Genomic DNA, 9,699 nt, shown 5'->3' on the forward strand with positions numbered 1-9,699 from the left:
AAATGAAAATTTAAATGAAATGAGAAAAATAACAAACGAGGAGAAAACACACACACACACACACACACAAAAGAAAAAGATGAAAAAGCAAATCATAAGCAAAATGTACTTGATGTCAGCTGTAGCAAAGATATATATATATATATATGTATGTATGTATGTATACATATATAAAATGATATATGAAAATCATAATAAAGTGTGGAAATGGATTTCGAGATCAGCATTCAACAGTTGTTGTACCAAACCTCACCCCCCTACCGCCCCCTGTGTCCTCCCCCACTCGTCGTCAAACTTTCAATTGCATTATTTAATGGAAATCATCCCGAACACACACACAAGCACGACAGAAAGATAATGGTCAAAAAAAAAAAATAAAGGAAGCAGTTCCAAGCAGAATGCAGAAAGAACAAAAGAAAACGACACGAACCGGGGGGAAACAAAACAACAACAAAGTATAATATTTAAAACATGAATCTTAAGAACCTAAGTGTTTTTTTCTCAAAGGAAAAAAAAAATGAAACATTGTTAATTAAACATCAAATATCATTTGAAATAAATTTAAATAAAACCAAAATACATCAAAGATTCGCTTTCTCCCTCCAATGGTCTTCCCTCTCACTCTCTCTCTCTCTCTCTCTGTCGCACGTTCGCTCTTGCTCATCGATTTGAAATAGAGCGAGATAGCAGTAGCGTAGCATAAGAAAAGTCAAGCAGGGCGTGTCACACCAATACAAAATATTTATTCGGTTAAAGGATGCTCGCTCGAATATCTGGACTGAAAGAAAACTATGAGAGCATGAGCAACAGCAATAATTTAAATTATTTATTACCCATTTATTTGCCCACCTAACACAAAGCTATAAAAATATAACAGCAGCTACGTAGTAGAGATGACGTCACCGAGGCACAGGCGTTGCTTACCCAGAAATCTACACACCCAAAACTATGCTAAGAAATGCCAAAATGGTTTGCTCCGATCAGTGGGAATCTGCGCCACGGGGCTTTCTCATTCGGCCAGGACGAAACAGGTAAAGCCATTTTCGCTGTGTTGGATCCACAAATTTCGGGTTTTTTATCACGCTCACTCTCCTCCATTTTGATTTTCTGGCGAAGGGGAAAGGAGACACAAAAATGTTCTAATTTTCTGTATTCCTTCTGCCTGAATATCTTTATTTGTGTGTGTGTGTGCGTAGACAACAGGCACGAAGCTAACAAGTTTTATGGCTGCACTGAAAATCATGAATTTCACATACAATGGGGGGAGGAGAATGTTTTGCGCCAAATAAAATCCGCCCCACAAATATCCAGCGGATCAGCTAAACTTTTTTTCTATTAAAAATTACTCAGTAATATACATTAATCTAGTAACAATCAGACAATACATCAATACGCATATCCTAATACTTAGGCTACAAGGAACCACAGGACCAGACCAGACCAGACTAGACGCTTGCACTTAAGTAACAGTGGCCCGGAGTAAGGCGACTCTAGGCCGCGCATAAAGCTGCTTTCAGCAGTTCCACCACGGCTGCGTGACCGCCACGCTCTGCATAGTCCAAGGCGCTCAGACCGAGCAAATCCTTCTCGCTGGCCCTCTCGAAGTAGGGCAGCGCGTACTCCACCACCTCGGGGAAGCCGTGCAGCGCGGCCACATGCAGCACTGTGCGTCCCGACGGATCCGGCTGGGACAGATCGGCGCCCGCATACTGATACGACTTGACGCGGATGAGGGAGCCGCGGGCAGCGGCTGCGCACAGCTGCTCGCCGACGGCTCGTGAGGAGCCGGTTAGGTGGGCGCCACAATTGATGAGCAGTTGGATGATCTCGTGGCTGTCCGTGGAGACGGCCTCCAGCAGTGGGGTACGATCGTAGCGGTCGCGTATGTGAACGGAGACGCCGTTCTGCAGCAGATATTTGACGATATCGACGTTGCCCAGCTGGCAGGCCAAATGCAGGGCCGTTCGTTGGTCGTGATTGGTGCCGGAGAGGTCGGCGCCGTATGCCTTCAGGTTGTTGATCTTCTTCAGGTCTCCCTCGGCGACGGCGGCATTGATCATGGCCGGGAAGAGGGTGGCGCCCAGCTGGTCCAGCTCCTGGGGCGAGGACAGGTGCAAAGAGCGCGCCACAGCATCCACCAGATCGTAGTCCTCCATCTTTGGGGCCGTCACCGATGTCAGCTCACCGCGCAGATTCGACTGCATCATCTGGCAACAAAAGATGCAACACTTTGTGGGATAACCCCAAGGGAGAGCGATTCGCATTGGGGCTTACCTGCTTTTTGACGTCCAGCGACCACTTCTCCTTGCCGATGACATAGGCCAGCTTGCAGAGTGCCGCTTCGGGGGTCATGTCGTAGCCGGGAATGACGCCCAGATCGCACAGCACCTTGCCGGTATCGTAGATCTCCGCCACCGAGCCGTTTGGACACTGGGTGCAGTTAATGATGATCACGCCACGATCGGCGGCCGCCTGCAGCTCCGCGATCAGGTCCCGTCGATTCGAGGGTATGTTGCCAGAGCCGAACGATTGCAGCACCACACCCCTGATGGGGGGCGCCAGAAAGGCGCGAAATGTGGAGAGCGAAATGCTCGGAAAGATACGCAGCAGGCCGACATTCTCGTCGAGATTCAGATGCACACAAAAGCGTTCGATGCTGCAGGGCCGAAAGATCAGACGATAGTCGACATTCACATCGATGCCAATCCGCGCCAGCGGCGGCACATTGGGTGAATCGAATGCGTCCAGCGAATTGGAGCTGACCTTCACCGTGCGATTGCCGCGCATCAGTTTGTGGCCGAAGAAGATGCACACCTCCGGTATGATGTAGTTGCCGGCTATGATGAGCGCCGACGTGAAGTTATCCTTGCCGTCGGTGCGCGTCTCAAAGATCGGTATCTGCGATCCCGTGATGATCACCGTCTTGCCCAGATTCTCCAGCATAAACGACAGGGCCGAGGCCGTGTACGAGAGCGTATCGGTGCCATGCAGCACCACGAAGCCGTCAAAGAACTCGTACGATTGCTGCGGGCATCAGGCATCAGGCATCGCGGATTAGTTCTCCCCATCAATGCGTTGATCCCACCATAAGCACGTACCTGTATATCATTGGCAATGCGGGCCCAGTCGTTCATCGTCATGTTGCTGCTGTCCAGCAGCGGCGTGTACTCGGTCACCTGGTATAGGATCCTTCTGTCCACACCCTGGACAAAGGGCAGGACAAGCGGCGCCATCGATGCCGAGGCCCCAAAGCGCTGCAGTGCATACTCCTCGTCATGGATGTTCGGATACTTGCGAATGCTTCGCACTAGGGCATTTGGTATGGGCGCCAGCACTGAAATGGCACGAGAAATTAAGATGAGCGAGTCCAGAGGCTCGGGCAGGCGGTGGGGCAGAGCACTCACCATTTCGTTCGTTGCGCACCATGCCAATGGTGCCGCCCGTGTAGATGACACGCACCCGTGCCTCCTTGATGTCCTGGGCCATTAGTTTGCCGTCGCTCTTATTCCGCCGAATCGTGGGACTGGGCAGCGTCGGCGAGGACGGTGCCATGCCCTTGTCAATGGACATGAGCCGCTCGTGGGTTGGCACCCGTACATGGATGTCAATGGGATTGCTGGCTCCCGGGGCCGCCGATGTCGTCTCAGCGCTTCCACCGTTCGCAGCCATAGCTGGAAATCTAATGGGGAGGGGAGACCTTTAGCTGAGATTCAATCGCTCCTTATCGCTCGGGGGCTGTGGCGCTGCGGTTTATTCAGTGGAGATTCGTAAACAGAAAATCCATTAACCCGTGCATTTGCGGGTGTGACTGTTACGCGGTTTGATTGTTTGACCAAGTCGTTATCAGGTGAGTGGCTGGCATTGGTTTATTCCTCGCCGCGAATCTGTCGGTGGTTTAGCAATGCCGACCCAGGGGGTCGGTCCGTGAGTTCACGTGGTAATTATAATTGCGTTTGCCCGTCGTATCTGACGGAAATTGAAAGAATGTTTTCTTCGCTGTGGCAATCAGATACAGATAGGCAGCTCCTTCTTTGCGGTGGCGGCGGCAGACCTTGGACTATGCCAGTTATGAGTAATCTAATGAAATTCAAATGCTATGGGTATTTCGTCACTATATGAATGATTGTGTATGTACATTCCCGTATATACTTGTATATACAAGTATATACAAGCCCGAGCAGCTGACTATCGATACTTCTATTTCTATGACAAAATAACTGTTAATTTATATATTTTCTATTCGCTATTGCTCTTATAAAGTAACTAAAACAACAATAATGGATTTTATTTAACATATGTTTTGTGTGCTTTTACGCATTGCATTCTATTTATATTCAAATACAATGCATTTGTTTTTGTGCATTTAACCGTTCAGCCATTTTTCAATGGTATGGCAGCACTGCACAAGGCTTAGATAAATTTTGCCACATCTGGCATGTTGGAATTGGAATTTCAGCAGTCTGGTAGCATCTACGCGCCGTTATGTTAGCAAAGTTTTGTTTTTTAATTGTAATTTGAACATTTCTTGTCTTCTTTTACTTGCGGTGGACGCCCATTCACCGATATATAATAACACAAATATGTGAATGTGTATACAAATAGACTCATTGGATTATAGCTCGTTGTGCCGATGGCTGGCGGGGACATGCGGCTGGAGGTCGCGCCAAAAATTGACGCGCTGCTGCATTAACTCAGCCTCAATGCGGAATAGCGGCGCAGCGGCTGCCTCATCAGATTTGGTGCCCAGACGAACGAACTCCACCGGATATGTGGGCGAGGGCTGCCATAGGGGCAGGTTTAATGAGGCATTCGTTGGATTTGGATTGCTGTGGAAATCGGAAAATGTTTATGCCCATCCAATGCTCAGTTAATAGCACTTACCCCGTTCGGGCGAAGCTGACCCACAGGTTCAGCATGAGTTCCCGCAGCTCCAGATCCTGTCGTGTGGGCACCGCACTCACGAACAGCTCCCGGCCAATGGGGAAGAGATACTGCAGCTCCTCAGCATGGCAGGCACCGTAGAACTCGTTGCGCTCCCCCTTGAAGATCTCCGAGAAGCTGGCGGCGCCCTTGTGATCGAACAGGTACACATATGTGGGGCCGCCACTTTGGGACAGGCGCAGACGCAAATACTCGTCGATGCCAGCCACAAACCATCCATCCGAAATAAGCTGCAGGCAAAAAAGGATATATATTAGTACATTGGTAGATGTATAACCATTAAACAATCCTCTTGCAGATTCGATACGCACATCGGTCAGGTTCTGGTGGTTGGACTTGTCGTAGTCGTGGCCCGCCTTGAAGTAGAAGTCCTCGATGCGCTTCGTTATTTGCTGCTGCACGGCATCCTCGTGGTGATCGTAGTTGAGCACCACGGGCAGCACCTGCTCGAACTGCGCCTTAAAGTCGTCCATCAGCTGCGGCAAATTGAGCAGGGCAGCGGTCTTCAGCAGCCCCTCCTCAGCGGTGGCGCCCACCAGCAGCGGCAGCTCCAGTCCATGCGGCTTCAGCGCCTGACGCGGCGGCACCGTTAGGAATGCGTCCTCATGCTCGGGCTCTATCACCGGGGGAAATGGTATCATGGGATCAAAGTCCCAGACCTGCCAAACACCGTCACGGTCAGCTCTCAATTCGGGATTAAGGAGTCAATGCAATGCACTTACAAACATGTCGTACAGCGACGCCACAATGTCCTCGGCCGCCTTCTGACGCAGACAGTCCAGCTTGGCGGGCCACTCTCCGGAGGAGCCGCAGCCCACCAGCTCGGCCAGCTTAGTGGCTCGCCCGGCGGCCACACCTTTGTGCGCCGGCTGGGCCCAGGGATTGAAGTAGGTGCCTGACTGGGCAATGCCCCGGTGGAGCAGGCCGCGCGACTTCTCCGACAGCATGTGATAGGTGACGCTTGCCCCGCCGGCGCTCTCGCCAAAGACGGTCACACTGCGCGGATTGCCGCCAAAGGAGGCGATGTTGGTGCGCACCCAGCGCAGCACTTCCAGCTGATCTTTGAGCCCATTGTTGCCCGGGCAGTCGACGGTCTCCGTGCTGAGGAAGCCCAGCGGCCCCAGACGAAAGTTGGCGGACACCAGGACAACGTCGTGGTCCAGCAGGAAGTCCGGCCCATAGAAGCTGCTCACTCCCGCGCCGCACTGCCAGCCGCCACCATGGAACCAGACCATCACGGGCAGCGAACTGTTCTCCGAGTTGATCGTCTCCGGTGTGTACACGTTCAGATAGAGACAGTCCTCGGATCCCTCGATTTGCATGTCGCGCCGGAAGGGATCCCGCTGCATGCATATGGGCGCATCCTTGACCGCCAATCGCTCGCCCTCCCAGCCAGGTGCGGCCAGCGGTGCCTTGAAGCGCAGTTCGCCCAACGGCGGCACCGCATACGGCACGCCCATGAAGGCGCTCATGTGGCGACCATTGTGCGTGGTCAAGTGGCGGCCGATCAGCCAGCCGCCGTGCGGTAGGCGCACGTGCAGGCTCTGCGAATTGCGTGCCCCACTCCAGCTGCAGTGGATCAAGAGCAGCAGCAAGGTGCGCGTCCCAACGATTGCCATTGCCATTGGCTCTTGAAGTCAAACTGATTTGCCTGCTGCACGACGCTGCCAGTTTTAAGATTACAACATCATCAGCACTAGCATCCGAATCGAACGGAGTGTTGGAGTGTCTCAGTTAGCTCCGTGTGTTGGCCAACTCGTGCGCCGAACTTGTTTGCCGAATTTTTTCTTACCTTAACTTGTCTCTCGACATCATTAATTCTTTTTTTTTTTTTTGGTGTGTGTGTCTCAAAGTCTCGCCGTCTCGGTGTCGCTTTTTGCCACTCAGCCCAGCAGCGGCTCGCCACCAGCATCACCATCAAACATCGACATTAATTTCACATGTTTTGGGTTTCGTTTCGGAACACTGCGCAAATTTGGCCAAATCAAGCTGTACTCGTGGCCACAGTGGCTCGAGGCTGGTTTCAATATGATCTTTAATTAATTTTTTTTATCTTTTCTGCGGAATATAACAAACGTTGAGAGGTTTTGCTCGTGTCGGTGAAAGTTGCAAATTGAAAGTTGAAAATTTAAATGTGGAAATTACATTAAATATTGGAAATATTGTTGTAAATATAGAAAGCATAGATGGAAAATAGAATTACTTGAAACTATAATTTTATAGTTAGAAATCTGAAATGTAGTTACAGTTTTCACATGCATTTTGCACTCTCAATGCGTTCAGGCAATTATTTATTATTATTTTATAATCCCAAACTCTATTCAGGATGTCTGTAAATTAAGTTTTTATTTTTGCACAGAATCTGCTAGTCAATTTTGGCAGTACTCGCACCACAGTGCTGATATTTAATAATTTTATTTGGCGTGCTTGTTGATGCTGGACCCGCAAATGACAAGGCACATTAAGCCAGAACACCGCACACCGTACGCTGCTCCCCGCACCCGACACCTATGCAGAACGTGGCTACAACTATAATTTATAAACAGATGCAGAAACAGATAACTTCGAGTATCTGAACAGATACGTACATCCATTTGCGTGAGGGGTAACTATGTGTGTCGAAATGGAATCGATCCAAGTCGAACTAAAAATGCCATTGGCCTTGGAGTCGGGCGGTCGAGCGATCGAGCGATCGAGCAGTCGAGCCTGGTTCGATTGGGCTCGAGGTCTTTGCAGCATTCGTGTAAGACTCGTTAAATGAAAAGAGACGGCAGGAGTGGGTAATGGTGGTAGCTTCACCGATTAAGTAATATGTTAATCTGAATTTTATGAATGTGCCCGAGCATACTTATGTATGCATGAGAAATATTTTTGAGCCCCAAAAGAAAACAAAAAAAAAAAACAACAAAAACACACAGAGACAGACAGACACAAAAACCAAAAACTTGAAAGTTGTAAAACAAAATAAAAACGTTGTGTGAGCATATGAAAGTGAAGACCCACCCGAACCCACCTGCGCGCTGAGGCTGAGACTGAGGCTGGCTGAACCGAACTGACCTGAACCCAAAACAGCGTCCGGACTCCGGAGATGAGATGAGCGCTCTTCAAAAATGCCTTTGCATGCCCAAAAATGCCGACGAGCTAATAAGCGCTGCCTCTGAGGCCCTTTGAAGTTGCCTTCGAGTCGCTGATGAGTCCCCAAAAACTGCCAGAAAGTACGCGGCGGCGTGAGACAGCGGCCAGGGGGGAATTCCAATAGAGCGAAACGCCTGAACCTTTAATTTGTGTTCGCCTTTTTTTGTTGTTTTTTTTGGTTTTCTGTCTATCATAACTTGACTTGGGATTACTTTTTTGCAAGTTTAACTAATATGTGAGCAGAGGACACGGCCAGACAGCCATTTGGGAGAGTAAGAGCCACCATTCCCGCAGCACCCACTGCACCGCCACTGTACCGCATCAGTGCATGAAAAATGTCCAGGTCGAGGCCACAGATTTATTCGGCTGCAAACATTTTTAATCCACTTGAGTGGCAATTTATCAGCCAGCAAGCAAGCAAACAAACAACCAACCAGAAACTTCTACAATGTCCAACCAAAAGTTACATACGAGTATGTGTATGTATGTACATATGTATGTATGTATGTGTAACGAAGTAACTACGAGAAGTACGACCTATGCAGATGCACATTCATATGTCTGAATATGATGGCCCATGGTCAGGAGAGCCTTAACCAGCACAAAACCAGAAAAGGTGACACATCACAAGTGGTTCAAGAACTTAATTAATTACACGCCCAGTCCAGCCAGATCCCACTGGGGACAAATGATGTGGCTCAAATTTCGTTACAACCAAAACAAACAAACAAAAAAGTCAATTTCGATGATAAATGTATTTAAATTTAAATGTAAATCAAACTTATTTGAGCCGAGCTTTAAAACAGAAAACTATTTTTGTTTTAACAGATTCCGGTAACTAGACGGACAGATGGACTTGGCTATATACATATCTGTCTCAGATCATAATTGGATAAACGATTAAAATCCGAAATAAACAAATTTTGTTTGCCTCTAAACAAATATTCAGAGAATTACTATCTTTATATTACTCATGTGTCTACCCGACTTAGCTTTCGGTTTACTTACAATTAATTAGACAAAAAAAAAATCGTAGCGATTTTTGGGCATGGGCATCTCTTGTGTTTTTATTTAAACATATTTTGGATTTAATTTTTTTTAAAATCTTATATACACAAAAACGCAAAAACACTTTGGGGGTTGACACGAAACCCTTTTTATTTCGACAGCGTGGATAGGTGTGGGGGGGATTTGATACCCAGCAGCGGAATGGAAAATGATTTATTGAAGGTGAAATATTTATTGTTGTTTCTGTTATTTTTTTTCGGAATTTTTTTGTTTCTATTTTTTTTGTTTGCCATTTTTCGGGTTTGTTTCTACAGTAAACAATGGCTATGCGGCATCTTTTGAATTCTTTCCACCTCCTTCGACTTGGACGGAGGGGGAAAAAAGTGAAATAATTATTAACAAAAACAAGAGGCGAACATGGAGCAACAGATGCTTAGAAGGACAAACCCATCTCCATCTCCACCTCCACCTTCACCTCTGCTCCACCACATCCTCATCCTCTTGCTAAAGTATTTATTTATTCTGCGTTTTGGGTCAATTCCTCCGGTTTCATTTAATTAAAAAGAAAAGCGAACTCGCGAGGCATAAAAAAAACCCTACGAATATATACACTGA

At 48.1% G+C, this 9,699-nt stretch overlaps 2 protein-coding genes across 2 annotated transcripts; both read right to left on the reverse strand.

Moving 5' to 3' along the window:
- Window positions 1-1,394: 1,394 nt before the first annotated feature.
- Window positions 1,395-4,117, reverse strand: LOC111066222 (L-asparaginase). Its single transcript, XM_022354656.2, has 4 exons — window positions 3,405-4,117; window positions 3,099-3,334; window positions 2,275-3,024; window positions 1,395-2,207 (listed from the first exon to the last, which is right to left on the reverse strand). The coding sequence occupies exons 1-4, from the start codon at window positions 3,667-3,669 to the stop codon at window positions 1,491-1,493; spliced, it is 1,968 nt and encodes a 655-aa protein (XP_022210348.1). The 5' UTR covers window positions 3,670-4,117; the 3' UTR covers window positions 1,395-1,490.
- Window positions 4,118-4,502: 385 nt separating this feature from the next.
- On the reverse strand, window positions 4,503-6,663 carry LOC111066265 (venom carboxylesterase-6). The gene is made up of 4 exons (XM_022354735.2): window positions 5,664-6,663; window positions 5,253-5,600; window positions 4,882-5,171; window positions 4,503-4,826 (listed from the first exon to the last, which is right to left on the reverse strand). Exons 1-4 carry the CDS (start codon window positions 6,564-6,566, stop codon window positions 4,613-4,615), a joined length of 1,755 nt encoding a protein of 584 aa, XP_022210427.2. The 5' UTR covers window positions 6,567-6,663; the 3' UTR covers window positions 4,503-4,612.
- Window positions 6,664-9,699: the final 3,036 nt, after the last annotated feature.

This window comes from Drosophila obscura, unplaced genomic scaffold (assembly GCF_018151105.1).
Source record: "Drosophila obscura isolate BZ-5 IFL unplaced genomic scaffold, ASM1815110v1 contig_165, whole genome shotgun sequence".
NCBI lineage: Eukaryota > Metazoa > Arthropoda > Insecta > Diptera > Drosophilidae > Drosophila > Drosophila obscura.

Excerpts from the sequence above, each read along its gene's own strand:
- LOC111066222 (XM_022354656.2), bottom strand. The coding sequence starts at position 3,669 with ATGGCTGCGAACGGTGGAAGCGCTGAGACGACATCGGCGGCCCCGGGA. Across the intron at positions 3,025-3,098 it reads GCATTGCCAATGATATACAG|CAATCGTACGAGTTCTTTGA; the intron begins GTACGTGCTTAT and ends TGATGCCCGCAG. Across the intron at positions 2,208-2,274 it reads CGCTGGACGTCAAAAAGCAG|ATGATGCAGTCGAATCTGCG; the intron begins GTAAGCCCCAAT and ends TTTTGTTGCCAG.
- LOC111066265 (XM_022354735.2), bottom strand. The coding sequence starts at position 6,566 with ATGGCAATGGCAATCGTTGGGACGCGCACCTTGCTGCTGCTCTTGATC. Across the intron at positions 5,172-5,252 it reads ACCACCAGAACCTGACCGAT|CTTATTTCGGATGGATGGTT; the intron begins GTGCGTATCGAA and ends TTTTGCCTGCAG. Across the intron at positions 4,827-4,881 it reads GTCAGCTTCGCCCGAACGGG|CAATCCAAATCCAACGAATG; the intron begins GTAAGTGCTATT and ends CGATTTCCACAG.